We start from the raw sequence: 27,260 nt of genomic DNA on the forward strand, positions 1-27,260 counted from the left end.
TCTTTGATTGGCGATATTTTGTTTACATGGTGAAAGCTGAGAAACATTATGACGTAGTCTTCGGCTTCAAAAACAGCAACGTTGAAAAAACTGCCAAATGCATCAGCTACGGAAATCTTTCTGCAAAATATTTGGCGATCTGCTGGTTGTTTGGATAATGAGTAAGTGTTCAATCAGCATAAATAATAATAAAAACCATTAATTACATTAAAGTTCCGTTTAAGTGGAAAATCATCAGCCAAATCATGTATTATTTGCCAATCTTGTGCAAAAATCTTACTTCAAGATTTGACTTGAGAAAAGCCTTGAACAGTCACGAAAAGCAAAGATAGTCAACAATACAACAATTGCCGCTATCGACAGGGAGTTGAGATGATACACTAAATACTGTATTGAGTTGAGGAAAGCCTTCGAACATGGATCTAAAAAGCTCATAACTCGTTTTTTATTCTACCTAGAAATTTCGAACAGGTGCCATCTTCAGCAGAAAAATCAGAGCTTTCGATGGACATATAATGTAAATATGTGCAAGTATTTTTTCATCCCAATATTAGAGAATTTATACAAAAATTGTGTTTTATTGCCCCCCTAAGGGGGTTTTGCCCCCCATAACGGGACGAAAACTACCCTATGTGTTATTCTGATGCATAAGCTATATTATTGTAAAGTTTCATCAAAATCCGTTCAGTAGTTTTTGCGTGAAAGAGTAACAAACATCCATACATCCATCCATACATCCATACAGACAAACTTTCGCATATATAATATTAGTAAGATGTCACCCAGCTTTGGTCACCCATAGCGATGCGATCATTGAAAACGGGCGATATTAATTACGCCCGTGTTTTTTATTTCCCTAAAGTGTACCCTTGATGAACACACGGCTAAAGGGTGAAGTTCATTTTTTTCCACAAATTTTTGCAATATACAAAATATTTACAAAATTTATTGTTCTTAAAAACATTGTCCATATGTACAGGTATTTCAGAATGTTATTTTCCTTAGAGCTCCGTGCTTATATCACGATTTTTCTTGATTAATTTGCCGTTAAACTCTTGCTTTCTTCTTCGATGTTTAGCATGATCTTGCACGTAATTATTCACCTGAAAATAGAGAAAACTTGCTTAAAATTGCAGCTTTGACTGTTGATGGAATGTTCCATCGTACACTGTGATCGGAAAACGGGAAGTCATACAGTAAACTCCCGATTATCCGCGGAATAGGGTGGCACGGTAACCGCAGATTAAGCGAAAACCACGGATTATCCGGATAATAGGAAAAAAACGATACCACTATATACAATAGCTAAAAGAAATGATTAATATTTACACATATATTTAAATTATAGCTAAAAACATTGCCACATGCTTCTACCAACGCTGAATGTAAAAAATACACGTATAAAAATGAACAATAACACAATCGTAAATTTAAAAAGCATTTAATGACCGTTGACAAATAGATAAATTAAAACAAATTGGTAAAAGTCCCGCGGATAATCCGACCGCCGATAATCGGGAGTTGATTGTAATTGTGATAAGGTTGGTTGGGGTTAGTGGTTCACTGGGATAAGTGGGTCACTCCCCTAAAACTGAAATATGGATAAAGTTTACAAACTTGATTGCACAGATCATGTTAAATTTCATCACAATGATTGGTTTTACACATATTTGCGATTCGTGGAATTTTTTCCTAGGTCATAGCACTTAGTCAAGAAAAAAAAAATTCTGGAAAAAATTTTTTGCGAGTTCAATCAACATTTTTCAAATAAGTGTTTCCAAGTTAGTTTTTATTATTGTTATTATTTTTTGATGATTAATTTTTCACGTATAGTTTAACTTAAAGTTCATACAGCAACAAGAATTTTTCTATAAAATTTTATTAATAAATGTTTAAGAGGAGGGGTCCCACTTAACCCGTAAATTTTTGCTATACGGGGTAAATGGGTCCCTTTATAAAAATTGGGATTTCAAAATTAAAAATCACTCTGATTAAATATTTGTATTGATGAAATACAAGACAACTATGATGACTTAGTAGGAATTGATAGTTCAGCAACAAAAACTGCTAAAGCTGGTGATTATTTGTGAAACATAGTACATAAATGAAAGAATCATTAAGATTTCAGTAGATCTAATGTTGGAAGTTGTTGATATAAATTAAAAAGTACTGTTGAATTTGCAAGAAAGAATCGACATAGTGACTTTTTATTGCCATGGTCCAGATGATGTTGGAATAGTTACTGAGGATGAAGCAATAATGGCTCTTCCTTAGCCAACTTTATATAGACGCAGTCATTTAGTGTTTCTCCAATTTCTTTTTCAACTTATAGTTTTGGCAAATTCACTGAAATTATTCTTAATCAACTGTATTACGTTCATTAAATACATCTTTATATGCAAAAGTTTTGTTTTTCGTTTTAAAATTTTCCATGATACAGATTTAAAAGACAATAATTATCTCATTAATGGATGCATTTACAAAAAAAATAATTCACGCTAAAAATGTACATACTTTATCATACAAGACCCCCTTACCCCCTTTTTTAGATTCACTTTATTTAAATTTAAATAAAGGAGGGTGACCCACTTACTCCTTACTATAGGGTAAGCAGGATACCAATCCGACTTTTTAAAAAATAAAATCGTTAAGAATATTTAAAGCATTATTTTAGAAAATAATGATGAACTTTTGTTTATTAATAATGTCAAAGATGAAATAAGACAATAAGTTTAAATTTTTTTGTTTCAAAACTTTTGTATAAGGTTTCAAACACGAACTATTCTCAAAAAGGGTCCCACTTACTCCAACCAACCTTATTGAATATATTTTAATGCTCTTTCCTTTTCCACAAAACTCGCACAAAGTTAGCTTACATAATTTGTGCGTGGGGGCGTAAAATCGATATAATCAATAGTGACACATCATTTAAAATTTCATGAATTAGAAGATAAGTTTTTGAAGTTATGCATTGTTAATTTAGACAACAAAAACTAACCAGTAAACATCACAATATAGTTTTTTTTCGTGCGTATTGTAATATTTGAGACTAAATCGCTTAAAATTACCATTACGTAAAACCTTGATCTTCTAAAAATACAAAGCTGTTTTTTTTTTTTTTTTTGTTCTGTCATTTTCCTTGCTGGGGTGCGATATGGTCGCAAATGCAATGCTATCGTGCTACACGCTCGCAGAGCCAGAAGTTGACAGATGCGAAACGGATCACAAATAGTGATAAATCATCACACAAACCACGATTTCAGACTACATTATGGTTTCTAAGGAAGTTTGAAGCAGTGTTTGAAATTTGGGGCGTGGTACCTGTATTACGCGCTCATAATGGCAAACCGACCGTCGGACGAGCCTTGACTTGATCTAAGGCCCCTATATAGACGAGCCGACGCATCAGCTTAAGATTAGCCATTTTGGATCTGAGCGCGCGTTTGAATGATTGTCTTTCCTGGCGAGTTATCGCATTTAATTGTTCACTGTGAGCAATTATTAGCTGCACGTGAAATGTTCATTTAATAAAATGTCATTTTCGGCAAATTTGGCGAAATCCGAAACTTTGCTGTGATAACCCTAGCAGCGCAACAATGAAAAATCCGATCCAAATTAGCTAAGCTAAAGCTGATGCTTCGGCCTATCTAGCGGCTCTAACTTGATCGATCGCTGCGTAGTCGTTGGGAACGCGTGTATCAGTTACAGGCCGCAAATTGCAACAATTGCTTTAAATCTTCCTGAACATTTTGAAGGACATTGGTCGCGCCCATAGATCTCAGGTATTACTAGATGCACAACTCCGCAACAAGAGCAGCACCATCGAAAGCGCGAAGCTTGAAGTAAACGGACAAAAGCGTAGCCTACAAGGATGCAACCACTGATGTTCAGTGGATGCTACGACGAAAGTTGTTTGCGTGCATGAGCTTTTTGGACATTTGCCGGTTTACTACTTGGCCCGTGGAATTGGAATCTTGTTGTGTATCTAGTTAATACTACATCTGTGGTCGCTCCCCGAAACCACCCAATAAAGAAGTTATCTTTTTTTCCGAATGTTTCGAATTAAAATCACTCGAATCCTTATATTTTAACTTTAATGAGCACCAATATGTGGCAGCACAACAAAAGTATATTTTTCTGTTCTCTTAATTTCTTTTTCAAATCATTCCAAGTTTTGAACTCAAAAATAGGAATTTAAAAGTGAAATCCGTCACAGAGCAATATATTATGAATTTAAGTACTTTTTAGAACATTCAAACCAAACAAAATATTTGTAGTAGTATTCATCTTGTATATACTGTCATTTATTTGGATAAAAAGAGAATTTTTTTTTGTTAAAAGATTTAATTAATGATTAACTGAAATTGCATTTTCGTTTTGTATAAAAATAAAACAATATATATAATTAAATGAAGAAGGAAACCTTTTTAAGGTAAAATATTCCAGAATTGTAAGAAGTATTAACATAAATTTTGATCTTACTTGTGAATTTTCGGGAGCAATATCAGCAATATTTGCAGTATTGGCACATCCATTTGAATTCTTACTGTTCCCTAACCTAAGAAAAGTAAAATGTCTTTAAAATCTAATTTAAAACTTGTTAGTTATAGTGGTAGCGTCACTACAGAAAAAGGGGGGGGGGAGGAACAATTTTTTAACCAAATTAAAAATTTGTAATCAATAATGTCACTAGTACCCTGTATATCAACATCTTTTTGTCATGCAGATTTCCAATCTCGGATCAATAAAAATCAACTGGTTTTGGGGGGACAAACCTGGTTTGTTTTAGGCGTGCATAGCACCCCCCCCCCCAACGCCCGCGGTGCGAGGGGGGCGCAAGAGGTATGAGGGCGCACGCTCTGAAAAAGCAACACAATGATAAAAGAAAAATCTTATGGGGAGGGGCGCACTTATAGATCTTGTGGGCTGAGGGCACCGAAGTCTATGTATGCTACTGGTATTAGCCACAGTTTCTAGTTTTTGTCACTTACAAAACGCTGTAGTGATGTAGGTACAAAGGTAAATCAGATGATACAATATCAGGCGAGTATATTACAGCAATTGTCAACAAAAAAGGCGTGATTTTGAAGAATGGTTATGAAAGACCACACTGTTCAAGATGAGCTTCGGAAAAAAATAATGAATTTCGGTGAGTTGCGCCATCCACCATACTCACCCGACATTACGCCATTCAATTTCCTTTCACTCCGATCATTATGTGACCAAAAAAAAAACCCTTGATACTTGGACTGGTACCCAAAATACCATCTCCAGATGTCTTGCTTCAAAATCAATTGGTCTTTACCAATCCAGGAATGAAAATTTATACTCTATATTCATGTCAAAAAGTAGTTCATAACGGGGGAAGATAAATCTCTACTTGTAAAAATTTATTTGTTTGAAAAACATTACTTTCCAGTCCCCCTAAGATATAAATATGCACAAATTCAAAATGAGCATCTTTACCTAACAATATTTGATTTTCCAACTGAAATTTCTTTTTCAGAAGTTGGAGATGTTGCAGATAGAACACTTGATGCTCGCCTATCATTGCGAACGGCATTGCCGCTGGGAAGTAAAGTAGAGTAAGGTGGTGGTGGATCATCTTCGTAGTTCGATTTTCTCGGTAACTTCTCCAGAGAAGTTCTGAAAAGAAGAAAAAAAGTCATGATTTCATACATTCTCTACTAAGTACAGGACCATAAATCTAGAACTCTCGAGTTCACAACGTTTTCAGATTTCGGAATTTTCCTGATTTTTCATCCCGACTCAAAAACTAGCTAAAACTACTATATCGTGTGTTTCTATACACGTTTTCCCTTTTTTTCTTTTTTGATTTTCTTTATCAGTCTCAATGAAAGCGTACTTTAGTAAGTCAAAAAAAAAAAAAAAAAAAAAAGAATTCTAAGATAATTTGCATTAGCGATTGACGTATAAATCGCGAATGTTGCTTCATTTTCAATTATTATGCATTTTACGATATGCCGATCAAAACAGTAAATAAATCATGTTTGTACTAAGAATAACTTTGTATTTGTGTTCAATATGTTTTGTATTGTAAAATAATGAGAAAATAAAAAGAAATATCGTAAACCGAAAGCGGATGGTAAAAGATTGCTGCACAATCACAAAAAAAACGCTAATATTCCGCATGGGCACGTGGCGTTGACGAAACGTAAAAAGAAGTTGCCCACACCCTGTCTTCAACAAGTAATCGCCGATTGTATACAACTTTAAACATTTAATTTTTGGACAAAAACTAAAGAGTAAAAAAGTTTCACATCTTTTAGATTTCGGATCCTGCATTACGTGACTCAAAAAAACACATGACCTTGCCACACACATTACGAACAAATAAGTAGTTTCTCCCGAGGAAAAAAAAATATATTCGTGATTTTTAATGTTAAAGAAAATCTTAATTCAATCACGTTTGTCTGAACGAATAGTGCGACCATATTTTAGAACAATATACTGAAATTTGGTCCCATTATTATTTACTCTCATGATTAATATCATTTGATTTCTATGCTGCAAATATATGTTATTAAAACCATAAAAAACATGCATACCAAAGGCCGATTTCGAGAAACGTAGTTGAGAGTTTTTGAATTCGAAACATAGTGCGCTTCAGCATTGCTGGCACTCAGTGGAAGAAAGACGATAGGTAAATCAAGACTTTCACAATGTGCACATTAACTGCGCTGAAATTTACTTCCGATTGTAAACAAATAACCATGCTAAGCGAAAAAGACTTGTTTCGCCAACGCTTGAATATGGCGATCCATGCTTCATTTGATTTCAACGAGGACGAGTCTAGTTTTGAAGTAGACTCGTCCAACAATCCTGAAGTGCAATATAATTCTGTTGCTAAAACTAGCAAATAGCAAAATTTCTGTTTAATGTATGCGAAAAAAGAAAATTTAAAAATGAAAACTATTTTAAGAACTTTTGTCAAATTATTAACTTTTTTATTTTTGATAGAACAGAGTTAAAACCATTTAACTCGTTGTTCATTGTTTCAACTACTTTAACTTGTCTCTAAAGACTGATTGATTGGATTGGTTCCTTTGGCGCAATGACAATTTGCTGCAATGAGATGCATTATTGAAGAACTGCCAACGAATGGTATGAAATAAGTTTTAAATATTAAAATTGACATTAAAAAATGGCGAATTTTCGAAATCTCTGACTAAAGTAACAATTTTAAATTCTGAAAGAAAATATAGAAAAGCGCCATCTGTGCAGGAGCCTATGGTGAACATGCACGAGTTGTTCCTTCCCGATTGTGTGTTAATTAATCATGCCAATAATTTTTACTTGAACTTAGTTAAACTTGACGAAGGAGGAGATGAACACAATTTTGAGGAAAATAACGAAATATTTTTTTTAAAACTCTTACTCCACTGTTATTGAAAACTGAAATCATTTTTCATTGCGGAACTGAAATCATTTTTGAGTTTTCGGGAAATGCAAGGAAGGGGGGAGGGGGGACATACAGAGCCAATTTTCCTTAAACTCACTTCCAAATACCACTAAATAAAGTTGAATAGAAGTGTTGAAATGCATTCCTTACCCTACACTAATTAATTCTGAATTTACTTATACATAATATTCGCTATTTCAATATATTTCTATAAGAGTCAACGCACCTTGAAGATACTTTAGCAACTTTATACCTTGGTCTACCAGATGTTGGAGAATAGCGAATTTTCATGACATCTTCAGTTCTGTAATGGAATAAATGATAGTTAGAATAGACAACTTTCAATTATGTACAAGACAAAAATATTTTGTCCCTTTTTAATATTAACTATAACTTAAAACTATGTATTCAAATCAGATTTTCTTCAAACGAGCTGACGTGTACATGACATGACTTTCTTTTACGCCAATTTAATGACAATAGTGCCTTGGAGTAAACAAGAAAACACTTTAAATATTTTCACCCCTAGTCTGTTGAGACTCGAAGCAAAAAAAGTTTTACACAGATGTATTTCCTCATTATTTGCAGTTTTAATGTGATTCAATGATTGAATATCTAAATATCATCAGTAGCGGTAAAATTGAAACCAGATAAAAGAAAACCCGCCAAATTTGTCGCCAAGTTGGCGACCAGAAGTTTGGTGATATATTGCCAAGGGTCGCCAAATTATAACACCACTTGAGTTTGCATCGAAATTAACAATGATTTCCCCCCAAAAAAGATGTAAAAAACCCTTTTTGGAACATCCAAATGCAACCAAAACGGGAGGCACTATAAGATATCACTAGGAGTCTACTTACCATATTTCAACTTTCTACGGCATACCATTTTTGAATTTTGCGAGATACATACGCACATACATACATCCGTACATACGGACGTCACGAGAAAACTCGTTTTAATTAACTCGCGCTTCGTCAAAATGGATATTTTAGGCATCCATACGTTCTTAGGTATATATGCACGCGTGGTAGGGCCGAAAAAAAAAAAAAAAAACTTAACATTCATTCGGGAATGAGCAAAATGGAAATTAAGGCCGATTTTTTGAGTGAAAACTTTTTTGCGAATATAATACTTTCTTTACTATGTAAAAGGAAGTAAAAATAGAAACATATCTTTTTGAAGTACTTGAGGAAGCATATTTTAAACATACATACAAAATATCTCACATTTCAAAAATAAATTATGTGAAATAGTAAAATAAAAACATTATGAAAAATTTAGGAAGTTTCTCAAAAAAAAAAAAAAAAAAGAAATAACATTGAAACCTCATTTTGAAGGTAATTCTCTAATGTATAACTTTGAACGCAGAAGTAATCAGAAGGATGGATACAATGGATTATCTGTCCAAATACCCCTCCATTGAGAGCTCTTGCACCAGCAATGTTTCGGAAATGAAGGCCTAAAAACGTAAATGTGCCCCTAACGCCATATTTGATGGCGTTAGGGAAAAGGATAGGTTTTAGGGACTTTTCTCCGGTAATTTTCTGAAATTGAAGTTCCAAGAAACGAAATTTGTGGATGACCTTTGATGATGTTGAGGGATGTTCGAAATATTTCCTCGAAATTATTACGAAGTTGAAAGTACGTTCGGGGACCTTCTGCCTCCTCCTCCTCGTATAAATCCCTACATTTTAGTTGTTTTAAATAAATATATTGTGGCATCCTCCCTCCTTTCAAGCATACGAGTAAGTGAATGACATAAGAAATAAGTAAAAAAAAATCAATTGCTCCCTTCTTGAAATTCTGGATATTACCTTGAAGGGCAATGAAAAGTAAAATAATTACTTAATTACTGCCTGTTGTGTTAATTCTTATTGAACTTGAATCATCCCACCATAGAATAAATTAACATAGGGCCTCATTAGCTCAAATGAAACCTCACTATCTCGGATTTTCTTAAATTTTGGCACACATGGAAATTTATAGGCACAGAATTTTGATTTTTATTTTTTTTAAACAAGTCACCCAACTGATCCCAAATCTCATCCCAAACTGATTATTGCCTAACATGCTTTAGATGCTAACGAAATAAAGAGTTAATTTGAAAATTTTAAATAAGTTATTTCTGAAAAACAAAAATGTCGGAATGACTGCTTTTTAAATGAAGCATATACATAGCATGAGAAATAAACTTCTATGAAGGGTGCATTTTTGAAACAGATCACCATATTGCACCCCGGAAAGGAAAGTGACACAACTCAAAAAGGTAGGATTCGATAAAATCAAGATCTTTGGCAATAGTAAATTATAGTGATTTCCTATCGTATGTGCAAAAAACATCCTGGGGTGATGTTTACTGGTTAGTTTTTTTTTTTGGCTGAAATAATAATGCAGACTTGGAGTTCTAAAATTTTTGTTCTAAATTATGAAATTTAAATGATGTGTCGATATTGAGTATTGATTGTATCGTTCTTACGCCACCACACACCAGTCATGTAAGCTAACTTTGTGCGAGTTTTGTTGCAAGAAAGAGTATTGAATTTAAGTTTTAAATCAATAGTTAGTACGTTTTTCCCAAATTTTGAATTGTGTCACTTTCCTTGCCGGGGTGCAAAATATACGCAGTAAAAATGAAAGAGGTTTTTATTTCAGCAATTAAGCTTTGATGTTATAGAACATTTTAAATGTTTTTTTGTTCACATTGCTCTTTTGACTGCATTTGAATTTTCTCTCTTTCTCGAAGATATACATAAAATTAAAGTATTATAGAAATACACTTACTCTACTTTAGTGTACTTAATACTTCGTTTTTCTTCTTCAGTCAAATTGGTTCCGTCTATTAAATGATACCTAAGTGATTCAGAAAAAAAAAAAAAGAAAAGAAAAAAAAAGTGGAATCAATTTCCGTTAATAGTATAACAATAGAAAACGTTCAGGTGAATAGATCGCAAATAACATTATTTTTGCTTTAAATAATTGCTTAGTATATTGTTATTATTTTATTATTTCTTTTATTGATATTGTTTCCAATTCACTGCCTTGTTACATTGCTTCCAACTTTGAATAAGACCATCGAAGAATTGTCAAACATTCTGTTTCCGATTGATATAAATAAATCTGTTTTTGAAGTTGAAATCGTGCTATCCAACCGATGACAAATTTGGTTATTTCGTTTGCATTAAAACGCAATTTGTACTATACTATGCATGAACTGCGGCAGTAAAAATAATTTCTTTAAAGAATTCAAACTCATATTTTTAGAGTTAATTTGTTCGTTTACTTATGCCCTTTATTATGCTACAGAGAGTTAAGAGTAAAGTACTAATACTTTTGATCAGTACGGGGATAAATACACTGGATGACAATTGCTAAGGATAAGGACGGATGGCAATAGCAGCGTTAGCAGCCACAAAATGGAAAGCAAGGAAATATGGAAATTAGCATAAGTTTGGGACACAGTAAGACGTGTTGTGAGCATGCATATTTTGACTCACGACTTCGTTGGTCACAAAATTGCTCTGATAAGCAATATAAAGGATTGGGCGCGTGATGACCATTGTTGTTCAAAAGCAAATTTTGACGGGAAAGAATCAATTGACGAACTTGTATTTTTCGGTAGGTCGTGTGCTTTCAAACAAGACTATGATGGTTAGTGGTGCATTGATTTTGTTTTGCTGCCTCATGTTCATGTGTTCTGTGGTGCTGTGGGCGATAAATTTGTTTTCATGGATGGTAACGTAACATGTAATTAACAATCGCCGTCCAGAAGTGTCTAGATCACTCAAAATATTCAACCCATTGGATAGCCAGCACGTTCTATGGATCTGAATCATATTAAAAATGTTTGGGATGCTTTGGGGAGCAGTCTTTCTGGTCGACAACGCCCTCCAATAAGCAAGAACATCCTTATCCGTGACTGAAAAAGAATGGAGTAAATTTAAGTTCTCTGATAAATTACCCCAACCAGTGGCGTAGCCAGGGGGGGGGGTCACCGGGCCCGGGCCCCCCCCCCGAAATTTTCGTTATCGACATAGTAATATTTCATGTAAAAATGATTTTTTTAACCAACTTTTTCGTGGTGAAAAAGTTGGTTTAAAAAAAATTCTTTGTATGACAGCAGTGGTGTAGACGGGGGGGGGGGGGAGGAGGATGCAAAAAAAAAAAAAGAAAAAGAAAAAGAAAACTAATACCAGACACGAACAAAGTACATTATGTTTCTGTAAGTCAAGGAGAGAGGAGGCAATTATCCCCACCTAAAGTCCTCCCTCCCGACAAAATTTAAAGTGTTACGCCTTTGATATCAGCGCTTCAAGTCGCCTGAGCTATCCGTACTGGATCTTGTCGGATGACTCGTTGACCCCCCTGTCTAATGATGGGGATTCTTAATCGGTCTAGCCTGGCGTACTGCGTACTACCAGTCCAGTGTAGAAGGCCCCCCCCCCTAAAGCGGATTCTTCAGTCTTCTATTGTAAACAACGGGGCCCTTTATGCAATGTATGCTCCAGGAATGACGGCGTCTAGATTGATAATGGCCCAGTTTTACTGCCCAGTTATCTGTCAGATAGATTGTCTGCGCCACCCGCACTCTGTCCTCGAGCTGGACAATACAAAACAGATTGTACTAATCACCAGACCACAATACTGACCCTGCCCCTACCACGGAAGTGCTTTCGGCTCTTATGAAAGCGCAAATTACCCAAATCGACAACAACTTGTCACAGAAATCCATTGACACTTTCCCTTGAAGATTGATGTCTAATAAAATTTCCAAATTATTCCTTCTTGGCTCGGTCTTTTTGTCCTGAAGCATCTACAAAAAGTATCCAGTGGAGAGGGATCGTTTTTCAGAAAACATTAGTTTAATCACTTTACAATAACGGAAGGCAGAAATTTATTTGGATGCAGTGGGATAAGAATCAGTCCGTTTTCGGTTCTCTACTCAAACACAAGTTTTATTTTTGATTCCACTGTACGTTCAAGTTCTCTTTCAGTTCAGAAGGACAAAGTGTGCACAAAGAGAAATTTTTGATGGATTCTACAAATAAATGAGGTAAATTATCCTGCAATAGTTTATGAACTGCTAACTTTTTATTTCATATTTATTGCTGTTATTCTTAAAAAAGAAGGGGTTAGGGGGGGGATTTGGTTTCAAGAACAAAATCATATGTTAAATTTCGAGAGGAGATTTATTGTTTTAGCTACTTTTACATTGAAAAATGCATATCCCATCAAGATTGTCACGAATAAAACATTTTGTAGTTATGCTTGAGGATAAGGAAAAAGATTCTTTAATTAAAAAAAAAACGATTGTTAATAATTATTTAGCTTTTTATTTATTTATTTATTTTGAATTTAATTATTTTATGATATTTCATTCTTAAGAATGAGAGTTTGGTTTTGTCCCTCTAAGTTCACAATTTTTGTACTCCTTATTTGCAAATAGTCGACGAAATGACTTTTTTTTTTTTTTTTTTTTTTAAGTAACGTTTTAACAAGTAACTAATTTTGCTACTGCCGATACCGCATTATTCAAAATTTATATAAACTAAAAAAAAATAGAATAAGTAAAAAAATTGGTTGATTGACACAAAATTTTTTTTCTGGCAGATGTGAAGCCATACAATAGTTTAACGTACCAAAAATGAAAATTAGGTTTAGCTAATAATTCTAGTTAGCTTTACTATTCAATAATTGAACTACCTTTCAGATTTAAAAACAAACACATTTTTTTTTTTTTACAAACCATACGACAATTCAAATAAAAATGAATAGAGCTGCACATTTGACCAAACAGTTATTTTTTTTTACTGGGGAAGTGGAGTGAGAAAACTTCAGACAAAACAATCTAGTGACGAACAAAAGAATTCATTAACGTATTACATAATATTTATAATTCAGTTTAATGTGAGTTTCTTTTCCCTAAATTTTATTTAAATACGTCTAAATATTTTTCTTAAGCATCATAAAATTCTTCGAAATATATTTTACCAATTCTACACTAACAGCGAAGTAATTAATGGTACATAATAGCCCCTGTTCTGTTTATTTTAGTTTTTAAACAAATATTATTTTACGTAGCTTCCTTCTTCGTCAGCTCTCTTCTAACTAATGAGATAATTAAAAAGATTAGTTTCTTTAGATTTCAATTTAGATATCAAATCTAAAGTTTTCTTTAGATCTCTTACAGGATTCTAAGAATAATTATTAAAAAAAAAAAATGAACTGCTGAATGAAGCCTTCTCGATATTTCCTTAGTAAACTAAACTATTTAATTTTGATCCGAATCTTGTTTCAATTGATCAAGGGTACATACTCATGAATATAGTTTTTATTTAATGCATGATGAAAATGATTTTAAACAATTTTATGGAACACACACACACACACATATATATATATATATATATATATATATATATATATATATATATATATATATATATATATATATATATATAGTATCACTGCGCTACCTGTGTACAGGGCCGGATTAGCCATAGAGCAGAAGTAGCAAATGCTACCGGCCCCGCGGTTCTGGGGGCCCCGCGCCATGAGAAAAAAATTCCAGAAAAAAACTACTTTTTCGTACTTTTACCCGTTTACATTTTTCTATTTAGATCTAACTTTTCTGAATATTCAAGCAAATGAAAAATTTTATATTTTTCATTAAAGCGCAGACTCGTTATGGAATAATACCATGCTGACCAGTATCATTGGTGCAGAGAGGAAGGTGGGGGGGGGGGGGGCTTTTTGCGTCATTTAGAGACGGTAGGTAACACTATTTTTAGTCACGTCAGAGGAAGCACGAAGGGGATGTGGGGGATATCGCTGATTGCTTTCCAGAAATTTCTCTTAATTGAAGTTTTTAAACGCAATTTTAGTTAATCTTTCTTAGTGCTAGGAGAAAAAGCTCAGTTGGGTTAGAAAATTTTAAAAACTGACCTAAAAATTACAATTTTAGGCAATGTTTGGTAGTTTTATTAAAACGGATAATAAAGTTTTCTCTTAGATTTTTTTTTTTTTTCAAAAAGTATTTTATTAAATTTAAGTGATTTAGGAATCCTTCCTGAAACTTTCAGCTGTTCAAGCCTAAAAAAAGCAAATTTAGGCTGTTTGATTAGAGTAGAGGAAAGAGGATGGGGTTCTTTCCTGAAATTGTGTTCAAAACTGAAGTCAATTTCAAGCTATCTTTGGGAAGAAAGGGTTTGAGGGATCTGCCTATAATATAGCTGAAAACAAAGTTTCAAGCTATGTGAGAAGTTTAGAGAAAGAGATGAGGAGCCGGAAAAAATTCTAACTTAAATTTTCAAATCGCGATTTTGGATTATCACTGGAAATGTTATCGGGCTATCTTTGGGAGGGGGGGGGGGGATACGGATTTGCTTCACAAAATGTTGGAAACTGGAATCTTCAAGACGCATGCTATCTTTAGTTCTAACTTTAGGTAAAGAGTGGTGGTTTGGATCATTTCCTCCGAATATGGATAAGCTAGGGAAATAGGTGGCTATAATTTTTTTTTTAAATCGAGACGGTTCAAGGATTCTCTTCGAAATTTAGTGCCTAAAATGCAACTTTAAGCAATTTTTTGGGGGGAACGCAGGAGAAGGAGGATTTTGAAATTCCCCAAGCACAAATCCTAAAAACAGTCTTTGGGGCGATATTAGACAAGGAGGAAAGGTTTACCATCCAGAAAATGTTTGAAAGTGTCTTTCGTCTTAAAGCTTTCGAAATTGGTGTCCTGAAAAGGTAATAATTAGTCATCCTAAACTCTTTGCTCGCTTAACTTCATGTCAGTTTGTCGCCCTCAAAAATTGCCGCCCGCGACACTACAAGGAGCAAAATTAAGAGATCATGACATAAGAGAAGAAAAGATTCTTTGAATGTTTACACGCATGCTGAGCAAAATAAATAAATTGTTAATAGAGTATAATTTGTTGAAGAACTAAAATAATTGTGCGTGGAAGAAAGACTTTAAATCTCGTTTTTAACTATTTTCCTCTGAGTGGGAGGGAACTAAAAAGCTGCTGCCAATGCCCCGAACCAAACCCATTTCTTTTGCATCACCAAAGGAAGCTGAAAATTTTTTATTCGAACTTAAATTTCAGAAAATTTCAGGGATAAAATTATTGAACATAATCGAAAACCCGCTAAAACTGCTTTCTGGAACTTCAAGTTTTGAAAAATGTCCATGGGTGAAATCCCAAGCTCGATCCCTTCCTATAACATCATCTAAGGTGGTCTAAAAATGCGTATTTTGGACTATAATTTCAAAAAATTTCTTTGGGATTGTACCTCTCTCCCTCCAGCATTGTTAACGATGGGCTAAAATGTACTTTTAAGGCATCAATTTTGTAAATTTTCCGGGTTGCGTTGGAGAGTGCCTGAACTCCATCCCATACAAACGTAACCAGCGATGGTCTACAATCACGTTTTCAACACTTCGATTTCAAGAAATCTCCAGGGGATGACTTTCGTGAACTCCCCACCCCGCCCCAAACTCAGCAAAAATCGTATAAAATTACCATTTTAGTCTAAAAATGTTCTACCTAAAACTGTGTTTTTAGATTAATAATGGGTAATAAATTTGAAAATTTTCCAACGGGGCTTCCTTGGACACCCCTCTCTCTCTCTCTACAACATCATTAAAGATAATCAACAGTTTTCTTTAAGATTTCAATTTTAAAAATTGCATGAGGAGTGTCGCTGTAAATCCAAATTTTTCCCTTTAATTTTACCTAAGATGGGATGCAATCGCGTTTTTTAACTTCAGTTTCAAAAAATCTCCGAATAAAGAACTCTGAACCTTCTCTCTTCCAAATGTCATCAGAAGTCGTTAAAAATGAGTTTTCAGAATTGAAATATCAAAAATTTTCCGGGGGCAAGCCCCCGAACCTGACCCCCCCTTTTTTTTATATATATCGTTCAAAAATTGCGTTTTTGGAATTTAAAGCTAAAAACATGTAGTGATGGGAAAGACGAGGGGCAATATAAGTCGAAAAAGGGTTATAACCCTCGTAAAGCTCTAAAATCATATCCATATTTATGTATTCATGCGTGTTATAAATCCATCTCCCGTATCCATGAAGAAGTGCACAATTTTTTACTATATCATGTAAAAACGAGGGCCCCTTGAAAACATTTGCTACGGGCCCCGCGTTGGCTTAATCCGGGCCTGTGTATGTGAAACCACATACTTTACATTAATCTTGATGTTATTTATCATCGAAAATATCCAGCACCACAAATATGGGTGCAATTAATTTTTTTTGATTTTTAATGAATTATTAGTAATAATCTATAATGCGCATAATGCATGATGAAGTCTATTTTTAATAACGCAATTCGCGATTTAATGAAAAATAGTTAATTTGGTAGTACATTGATAAAATCGCCTGGCCCCCCCCCCCCCCCGAATCAGAATCCTGGCTACGCCACTGACCCCAACAGCTGCTGGATAAGGTTGTGTAAAGCATCAAATCACGTGTGGAAGCTTGCATCGCTCTCCATGGTAGTCATATCCCATATTGACATCTTACGCCGGAATGCCTGGGGGCAGTTATTACATTTATTCACTTTTAAGCCCAAAATGACCGTTTCGTCCTTTGAACACTTTTCAACGCCTTCTGGATTTCGGAGTACATTAAATTATCGTCATTGCAATGTTCCAGAGTTCTAGTATTAGTTTATTTCACTTGGCATCGAATTACACTTACTTTTTTACGCGCTACATAGCCCAATGGTACCCGTCCTTAGCAATTGTCCTCCAGTGTACGTTAAACGTTGAACAAATCAGAAAAACGATTTGAACTACATACATGCAAGGTGTCCCTCAATGCCGTGTACAAACTTGGACTGGAGGTAGAGAACATAACAAGCAAGAATCTTCTAGAAACATTAGGTCGCAAACGCAATGCTGACGTACTACATGCACACAAAGCCAGAAACTGACGGATGTGAAGCAGATCATAAATTTATTACACAAAGACGATTTTACAGGACATTTTAAATTTTAAGAATGGTTTAATTCCGTTCTTTGAAGTTGCGACTTGTAACTCTAATATCCACGCCGCGACAACAATGAAGCAGTGGAGGAAAACTTGTTAAAATGACTCGTAATTACGACTCTCGGTACATTGTCAACGTGACGCATATACTACAGCTGCAATTTTACAACAAACCCATCTCAAAAACTGAAAGGTAGGGTTAAATTTTATTTGTGTGATAATTTATCATTATTTGATACCTTTTTCGTATTTTTCAGTGTTTGGTTTAGTGTGCATGTAGCACGTCAGTATTGTGTTCACGAGCTTATGCTCCTATATGATTCTTTTTTGTTATTGTGTTATCTACCTCCACTCTGAAATTTGTATACGGAATTCAGGGGCACGCTGTATTTTCTTATCTACGAGACTGCGCAAAAATGCTGCACCGTGTGATTTTCAACTTGTATTCAATGCGAAACAGATACTCTAATCACGGAAATTTTACCTTTTCTAAAATCAATGCATCAATACCAAACAGGTTTTTCTTTGCAATATTTTGAGACCACCCTCCCTTCTGACTAGTTTCAGCCCTCTGGAAATTCAATTAGATCCTCAAAAATAAAAAAAACTTACTCTATGTGCCTTTTTACTTCATTAGGTACAATTGGATTCATATCAGGAGATCTTGACCTTGATCGACTGTGCCTGAAAATAATGATATGTTTAGTTGGTTACAAATGAAAGTACCCTTAGGTTACGTCATATGTATTTCAATGAGCATAGTTTTGTAATGAACTAATATTTCAATTTGCTTATAAATCTTAAGCATTGAATTTGCTTTGAAACCTGTATATACAGAGTGGTCCGAAAGTGGGAGTACTCCCCTTTTTATTCCACATTATGTTAGTTCTGAGTGAATGTTTGTTATAAATAGTTACCTTGAAATCGTAAGAGTCATAAACATCAGTAGAACAGTATCACGTCCACGTCGTAACACAGCTGAATTCTGCGTCATTTCCTGCAGATGCTAGTGTAGTTTTGGGGGTTCAGATATGTTTTGCAGCAAAACATCTGCGACAGCATGGTTTAAAATGCAGTTGTGTTACGACATGGATAGTGTTCTACCGATGTTTTTGACCTTTGAGACAACTGAGTATTTCGAAAATTCACCCATAACTAACATAATATCGAAAATAAAAGGGGATACGTACGTTTTCAGACGATTCTGTACATAAAAGCCGCAGCTGTAACTTACAGAATTTAAATACATATATTGCAGGAAATATAGCAATTAGAAATTGTGTCCATCTTTTTGAATCACTCAGTAAATATTTTCATATGATTTCGTCGCATTTTTCAGGACTTTTGATTTTTTAATAAATCTTTCGATTGAGAATTTTCGATGACTCCTAGCAATCGTTTGCACTTACTAGTCAGAATATATTGTTGCTCCTTAGTGTTGTAGCGTTAGGTGGAAGAGTCAAGAACATCGAATTCGTAGGATATGGGGCAGTAGAAGCGATAAACTTACCAAGACTTCCACAATGTGAACCTTAACGCGAAGTTTGGAGGGAATTTTTATTGAAATTTACTTTTTTTTTCCCTTAACAAATGAAAAAAAAAACTTCTTCCGCCGACGCTTGATTGTATCAATCCATGTTTCTTTTGTTTTCGACCGGTTTTAAAGTGGACTCGTCTAAGGACGAGCACCCATAATCCTGAGGTGCACAATGGGTACGTTGATTAATAAGAAACGGTCGCATTGACGACAAAGCAAACGAAAAATTGAAAACACCTCGTTCTTTGACGTCACCCACCAACGTTCGGAAATGTTTGTGGTCACTCTCAGCTGGTCAACTCGGTTACAACCGCTCTAACCCATCTCTCACCACATTTTCGACGGGGTTAGCGAGATTACATGACATTTTTTGGCTAATACGGTCGTGCTTCAAGTTTTAATCTTTTTGATTGGAGCGTCGTGTGCAGCTGAACTAGACTAAAAGTGCTGCAACCACGAGTGTTCGGAAACAAAGTTGTTCTACTGTGTTAAGCAGAAAAATACCAGTGACGTCATAACCTCAAACTGAACAGCCACGCGGGTGTAACCGGTGAACTGTTTTCGAACGCAGCCTATATTTCTATTCCAGTAACATGGTCCTTCTTTGAACTAAATAAAAGCTGAAAACCACTAATATTTGCACACACACACTCACACACACAGGAAGATAAGCAAACATATTTTCTAAAACTTTGTCAACTGCTAGTAATTCGCTTAGTTTCTCCTCCGTATCAAATATAACGTGGAATAATCAATAAATGAATAAATAAGTCAATTCGAGATGAACTACTACCTCCTGTGTTTCTTCCGATGATGTACGGGAGCTTCAGATTCAGTATCAATACCGGAGTTCATGTACCTTTAAAATATTAAAATACACAGGTTACTCTTTTAACTAAATGAGTGATAAACTCAAAAGTTAATGTTTAAGAGCTTGAGAAATTTATGTTACATATTATTACATATTTTGCATATTAGAATTGGGTTCTGCATAAGTAAGTTTAATAAGAATTGTTTATTGATTCCATCAAATGTTGGTTGCAAATAATGAAAAATTTTTTTTTGCTAGAATTAGCGGAATCGACTGCGAAAAGTATCTTAACCCTTCCTTAATGGAGAGGGTTACATTTAACGTGACATTTTTTACTTATGCCCTTAAAAAATGCCACGGTTAAATACCCCAAGTAAGCCTTAGGGACTTCTTGAAATGCATGGCTGTCCTAAATCATTTCATTAAACGAACTTATCAATCTCTTTTCATTTCACTTCTAAGAGCGACAAACGTTCAGAAACGTTCGATCAGTAATATTATGTGTTTGAACAGCATCATATAATTCACTTACCCACTTTTTCTGTTTGATAGATCTCTCACAACTGCACTCTGGTATCTGAAAGAAAAATATAAAATATTTTTCAAAGAAACAGAAAGTATTTGATTACAGACACAGAGAAATACCATCGTGAAAGCTATGCAACCTTCTTAATGACGCAACAGAAAGTATAAATTTACGAAAAGTTAGTGCAAAATAACAGTTTACCTCTTGAGCATTATGATAAAATTTCTTCTGCTAATTAAACAACTATGTAGTTGATATAGTAAAGCAAGTATACGTTCAGTGTGAAATTTATTCCAGCCAAACTCAATGTACTAGCTGACTTCTTAACGAGAATTCCACAGCAATTACCAAATGAAAATATTTAAATTACTTTTAAATAAAAAAAGAACAGACTTCAAAAAACAAAGAGGAACTAAAAAGTAAAATTAATTCATCATACTTACATACGATTTCCTACCCAAACCTATAAATCTAATTTATTTTACAATTCCAGTACAAAAATCAACTAAACACCCAATTATAAAATAAACACTGATTTTAATTAGGTATATATACGATAAATTATTTTAATATCTAACTAATTGCGTATGATCTCTTAATTTTTAATAAACTTTTCGAAGTCGGTGCCTCCTATAAACTACTACCAAACGAAACTGAGTAGGTTTAGTTTTAAAGACTAATTTCACGTTTAGTTAAATTAGTGCTCTTCTCAGGATTCGGTGAGTTGTCAGTTACGTCAGGTAGTAGTTTATAGGAGGCCCCGAATTTCTCAAATCGATCCAGGGGTCTTCGAGTAATCAGAGAACATACATAAAAAGCCGCAGAAGAAAACGCAACCTCCTTTTTTGAAGTCGGTTAACAAATAATTCTGAGTTTTTGAACGGAATCCACAATCCCTCTTTCCTGATAATGATCCTCTTCAAAACCAGAAACTGGATCCGCCCTTAAGATAGTAGGTTGTGTTTGTTTCCCAAAACCAAAAGCGACTGCTATTTGGTATACAATGACAATTGATTAAATGCCCTCAATTAAATCATACTTTGAAGCTTCTTTCTCTCGCTGTTGTTTCTGCACCATTTTCCATTGAACCTCAGAATCAACCAGATTGTAGTTGCTACCAGATCTTCGACTACTGAAATAGAAAACAAGGAATATCTATTAGTTGTATTTCTCACCATTTTTCCCCTCACCACTTTTCTAACAATTATAATATTAAGGGGGGGGGGAGTTAGTACAGAGCAAAACGAGGCTGCTTCCTATGTGCCGACATCAATCTTCTAGCAGGGCTATAACCAAGAGGTATATTTCCTGCAACAGGAACCATACATTTCGGTTATTCTAAGCTCCGAGAGGAAAAGTAATACTTTGACTGGTTTTATTATTATTTTTTTAACTTGCATATTTTGAAACAATTTCAATAAAAGAATTGAGCAGTCAGGGGATAAATAAACAAATAAGTACGCAACGTCAATTTCATATCTCGAACTTTAAAAAAAAGAACAATTTTCTTTGATGAAGTGCACAAATTGTCTAAAAGTTTAGAAAAATCAACCCCGTATTCACCAGACGATTCGACTCTTGATTAGACTTAAACCGCAGGTTCAAGCCTTCTTCAACCAATGAGAAGGTTTGAACCTGCGGTTCACGTGTTTGACCATAAGTCGAACAGTCTGGTGAATACGGGCATGACAGAAGCAAATTGTAAAAATGAGTTACAGCAAAAAATTCCTCCATAATAAAATTTACAAATTTAATAAATAAAAAAGAAATAACGAAGTAATTAAGAACGTGGTTTCAGTATAATGCTTTACAAAGGAGTACAACTTTAATGTCTCATCAGCGTCCGATATCTTAAGATCAACTTCAAAGATTATTGACTAATTAGTAATCTGACTCAAGTGTAGTTCAGATTACTTTTAATCTTATTAAATTCAACTGCAGACTGACTAGTGAGATTAATTTAAACTAATTGATTGATTGCCCCGAAAGAGTCGCGATTAAATCAATGAGACAGAGTTCAATGAGATTAAAAGTAACTAGAATAAATTTAATCAAATTGAAAGTAACTTAGACTATTGTAACTAAATTTAGTTCTGATTGAATTCTTAGTAAATGTATGAATGAGTGATTGAAGAAAGTGAAGAATTGATAAATAAATAAATTAATGAATGAGAGAGTTAGTGTATAGATGGATAATTAAATAAATAAAGGAATGCATAAATTAATTAAATACGTGATTGAACGAAAGAAATGAGTGAATGATTGAGTAAGTGACTTGTTGATTGAGTGAATAAGTGGTTGAAAAATTGAATGAATGATTGACTGATTGAAAGAACAACTATCAACTTACAAACAACTATCGATCGAGCAATTAATTGACTGAATTAATAAAAGTCTCATGCTTGATTGAGGGAACAAATGAGCGACTGATTGACTGGAATAAGTGACTGGATGAACAAATGATAGACTGATTAATTTATTGAAGGCATGATCAATTGCCTCCATGAATGATTTCAAAAAAATGAACAAATATACATAATGTACAGGGTCGTTGAGGTAAATCCGGAATTTGTTTATTAACTGCCCTCTAGCGGTTGTTGAGTGCATATTTGCGAATAGGTTATCTAATGTGTAGTTCATATCGTCACGAGGCGCGCGCATATAGACACGTTACAACAAGCAACAACATGAGCCGGGAACAAGACAGAAGAGCAGCGATCCTTGATTCCCTTCGTGCCGGTAAATCACCAAAGGAGATTATTGAGTGGTTATCTTCAGGTGTTATTTTCAGGTCAGTTGAGTGGATGCTTCAGAAGTGCCCACCGTCATGCACACCAAATTTCCAACAGCGGTCATAGTCCTTGGGGTTATCAGCAGCGAAGGGGATGTTATGCCACCTCATTTCTTTGAAGAAGGTCTCAGAATCAACGCCGATGGATACATTCACGTATTGGAAACGGTAGTCACGCCCTGGATGGACATGGTGGCCGCCGGAAGAGATTATGTCTTCCAGCAGGACTCAGCGCCAGCCCACAAGTCGAGAAAAATCCAAGCGTGCCTTCACAGTAATGTGCCCTACCACTGGACACCCGACTTGTGGTCACCCTCCAGCCCGGACTGCAATCCTCTCGATTACTACTTTTGGGGCGTAATTGAGGAAAAGGTTAACGCAAAATTTCATAATACCAAGGACGCGCTGAGAGCCGCCATTACTGAGGTGGTGCCCAACGTGGACAGGAAGGAGATGAAACATGCATGCGGTCGGTTCCGGTCACGTCTTGAGCGAGTGGTGGCAGCTAACGGCGGCTATATAGAATAATTTCTTTTAATAACACATTTTCTATAATATTGCAAAGTTGTGTACAAAATTAATCCTTTTTGTTTGCGTTATAAGAGTTTAATACTTGTGTCCCATTTTCCGGATTTACCTCAACGGCCCTGTATATGATTAAATTTAAATTATGGTGGTTTAGTAAATTATTTCGTATCACTTAATACAAATTAGCAAATGACTTTGTTTTCATTTTTACGTTTTATGGCATGCATTTCTTTACCTATGCTTTCTTCTTCGGCTCTTGTGATATGAATCAGAATCGCTTCCACTTTCCCGACTGTGGTTCCTATATTAATAAATGTAGTTCCTATATTAATATATTAATAACACTTTGAATTACAATCTAAATCTGCAGTTATTTTATGTATTAACAAATTTCAGTACTGAAAAATGAATACTGTAAAAGCACTTATTTTCGCGTGGCCGTCGTAATCAGGAAAACTTAGCTTCACGAATTTTTTTTTTCTCAACTTTCGATTCTGTTCACATAAAAATTGATAAACTTCAGCTCTCGAAATGACCGGTATCTGGATTTCCGCGAAAATAAAGGCTTTTACAGTAAATAAAACTGAGTAAATAAAACGACATAACACATTTAAGGAAAAAGAAAAACGAGAGTTTCCACTATTTAATTCTGAATAATTTCGATTCCTTTGACCCGCAATTCTTTGACCGCCCCTTGCGCCCTCTCACCTGCGCGCCCTCAAAAGCCCTCTGTGCATCTTTTTTTTTTTTTACGCTCTCAAACCATAGAGTTTTCGTTTTTTTTTCTTTTGCTCACGCAAACCAATGTGTGATTTCGTTTTTTACTCTTTTTTTTCTTTCCTCGAACCCCTCTCTTTTTTTTCATTATATCTCATTTGTACCCTCGAACGTGTGCGCTTTGTTTTTTTTTCTTCTTCTTTTATTTTCTTTTGCGCCTTCGAACCTGTGCGCCTGTGTTCAAGGGCGGACTGGCCCGCCGGCCCATCGGCCCCGCGGCTGATTTATTATTTTAAATTTATCTTACCTTTTTAATTTTTGGTGCAACTTCCTCTTTTTTTCGCTCACAAACTGTGGACTTCACTTCGCTTTTTTTCTTTGCTTTAAACTTATTGTAAACTTGTGTACCATCGTTTTTTTTTTCTTTTTTCTTTCTCCCCCCCCCCCTTTATTTGCACCTTTTTTTTTGTGCCCTCTGGAGACCAAGGTTGGCTACCTCCTGCGGGACACAGTTCGCCTCTGCCTGTGTTTCTTTTTGTATCCTCTTTGTTTTTTCTTGCGCCCTCAAACCTATGTAACTTTTTTTTTTTTTTTTCAAAACTCTCTCAAACCCCTGTGCAGTGGCGTAGCTACACTTTCTGCCGCCCGGGGCGGTTGCTCAATTTGCCGCCCTTTATGATGCGAAATAGTTGCACATTAAAGAGTAAAAAGTATTTTAATAAGGTTTTAATAAACAAGAAAACAAACTTATTTTTTAAGCACTTTTATTATACTTGGCCTGATTGTCCCGGAGTAATCTGAGGCCTGGTTTTGCTTATATTTCAGCAACTAGATTACTTAGAGACTTCTGGATTTCACTAAATGATTTGCTTAATGTTAAGGTACATCTTAACGCTAAAAATTTAAAATTCTGAAATAAAATTGTTATTTCGGTTAGGATTTAAAATAGCAAATTTCATGTAATTTCCCCATTAAATATTTAAATATAAAACCCATTGTTACAAATTTTGTTGCCTTCAACAGTAATGTTAAAAGCAATCATAATGAAAATTTTGAATCAAGACTTCTCTGAAGCAAGGATGAAATTAGCAAGCATAAATCTTAGAGAGGAGCAAGGATTAAATTTTAGTGCCAACTGCTTAAAGTTTTAGACACGTATATAGTTTTTTTCGCTTTAAGTACCAAGCATTTAAATGAAAAAATAAGGTGAAGTTTCGTGATGGTAAAATTACTCTATTTCTGAAATACATTTACACTAAAAGGAAAAAAATAACAGGTTTTTTAAAAAATAGTAATCACTTTTCATAACGCACTCAAAAGGACAAAATAACCTTTCTGGGTCAGAAAGGACAATTTAAGCATTCCAGTAGTTTTAAATTATTCCAAGAAAAAGACTTCACAGACAAAAAGTGCGCTCTAGTCATTTCAAGCCGAACTTTCCCATTAAGAAAATTATGCATGTTTCAACACTCAAATTTATGATTGAAAGCTAGATAATGATAAAACTTTCTCTACTTGACTTGAGCCGCACTTTTCTTCGTTTGTGCTGTCATTTTTTTTGGAATTTTCGGAAACTACAGGAATGCTTAAATTGTCCTTTCTGACCCAGAAAGTTTATTTTGTCCTTTTGAGTGCGTTATGAAAAGTGCTTAGTATTTTTTTTTTAATTTGTTATTTCCGTTATTTTTCTTGAAGAAGAAAAAAAAAGGAATTCAGAGAACCCCACCGAAACATTCCAAAAGTTAAGTCGGAATTCGGAATTTTAAGCAATTTTTAGTAACGCTTATAGAAAAGATGCTTGGAGCTCCCTCCAGTTTTTTTTTTTTTTTTTTCAAAATTAAAATTAGTTTTATTCATTCTTCATTCTTTAGTGACGTTAGGGGGTCAAGACTTCTCAAGAAAAATTTCCGAAACTGAAGTGTTAAGAAAGCAATTTTAGGCTATCTTTGAATATTGGTGAAGGTTTGGGGGCGCTGTCCGGAAAGCTTTTCAACAAAACTGAAAAACACGCAAATGTAGGCTGTATCTAGTGGTGTAAGGGTCTCTCCTAACTCCAACAAACACTGGATTTTTCTGCAGAGATATTTTCCAAATCAATTTTAGTCTATCTTTGATGACGTTAAAGAGAATAGGGAATGTTCAGGAGCTCTCTGGAAATTTTTCGATGACGAAGTTTCAAAAACGCAATTGTAGGCTATCCTTGACGGCATAAGTTGCCAAATGTTTCCAATCATGTTAGGAAGTCGCATGGCTTTTCCATCTCTCCTTGTAATTTTTTGAAAATGACGTCCTGAAAACGCGCCTTTAGCCGTTGTTTGTCGGACAACGTTATGAGAGAGAGTTCAGAGGGGGATTTCCCACCCGAAATCTTTTTCGAAAAAAAAAAAACTGTTGCTCATTTTAAGCTCTTTACCACTGAGAAAAAAAGGATTTGCCGTCTTTCCTCAGAAATTTCTAAAAACGAAATTTGGAGCCAACTGTGATGACGTTAGGTAATTCCGTGCTATTTTTGGAGACATTGGATAAGATGAGGATTTTTAAGGTCGAAGTTGGTGTCCTAAATACACACTTCAGACTATCTTATACACTAATGGTCAGGGCTTGACCGCCCTCATGAATTTGTTGTTATTGAAGTTATAAAAACTCAATAATCAATATTAGACTAAAAGATGAGATGTGAAGGAATGAGATGGGCGTTATCCTTTGGTTCGAAACTCAAGACTCAAGGCCTAAAACTGCACTTTTGAGCTGTTCGGTGACGTTAAAGAATAGGAAGATTCGGTTGCAATTTCCGAAAAATGTGACTTTTATTGAAGGTTTAACAATGCAATTTTAAGCTGTCTTCGGTCGAAATTTTCCTGCCTCAAAACACATTTCAAAGCTATCTTTGGCAGACTTTCGACAACTAAAAGGGGGGAGG

The 27,260-nt window shown here is 34.8% G+C and overlaps 1 protein-coding gene across 1 annotated transcript in view; it reads right to left on the minus strand.

Moving 5' to 3' along the window:
* Nucleotides 1-961: 961 nt before the first annotated feature.
* The window catches only part of LOC129224079 (band 4.1-like protein 4), a 173,097-nt gene continuing 146,798 nt past the window's right edge, over nt 962-27,260 (minus strand). The window contains exons 17-26 of the mRNA XM_054858480.1: nt 23,859-23,924; nt 21,344-21,436; nt 20,311-20,355; nt 19,761-19,826; nt 18,043-18,114; nt 10,208-10,276; nt 7,650-7,727; nt 5,467-5,646; nt 4,483-4,558; nt 962-1,103 (exon numbers count right to left, since the gene is read on the minus strand). Coding sequence (XP_054714455.1) covers nt 1,002-1,103; nt 4,483-4,558; nt 5,467-5,646; nt 7,650-7,727; nt 10,208-10,276; nt 18,043-18,114; nt 19,761-19,826; nt 20,311-20,355; nt 21,344-21,436; nt 23,859-23,924 — 847 coding nt within the window. The 3' untranslated portion in view covers nt 962-1,001. The remainder of the gene's footprint in view (nt 1,104-4,482; nt 4,559-5,466; nt 5,647-7,649; nt 7,728-10,207; nt 10,277-18,042; nt 18,115-19,760; nt 19,827-20,310; nt 20,356-21,343; nt 21,437-23,858; nt 23,925-27,260) is intronic.

Source organism: Uloborus diversus, chromosome 6 (assembly GCF_026930045.1).
Source record: "Uloborus diversus isolate 005 chromosome 6, Udiv.v.3.1, whole genome shotgun sequence".
Lineage (NCBI taxonomy): Eukaryota > Metazoa > Arthropoda > Arachnida > Araneae > Uloboridae > Uloborus > Uloborus diversus.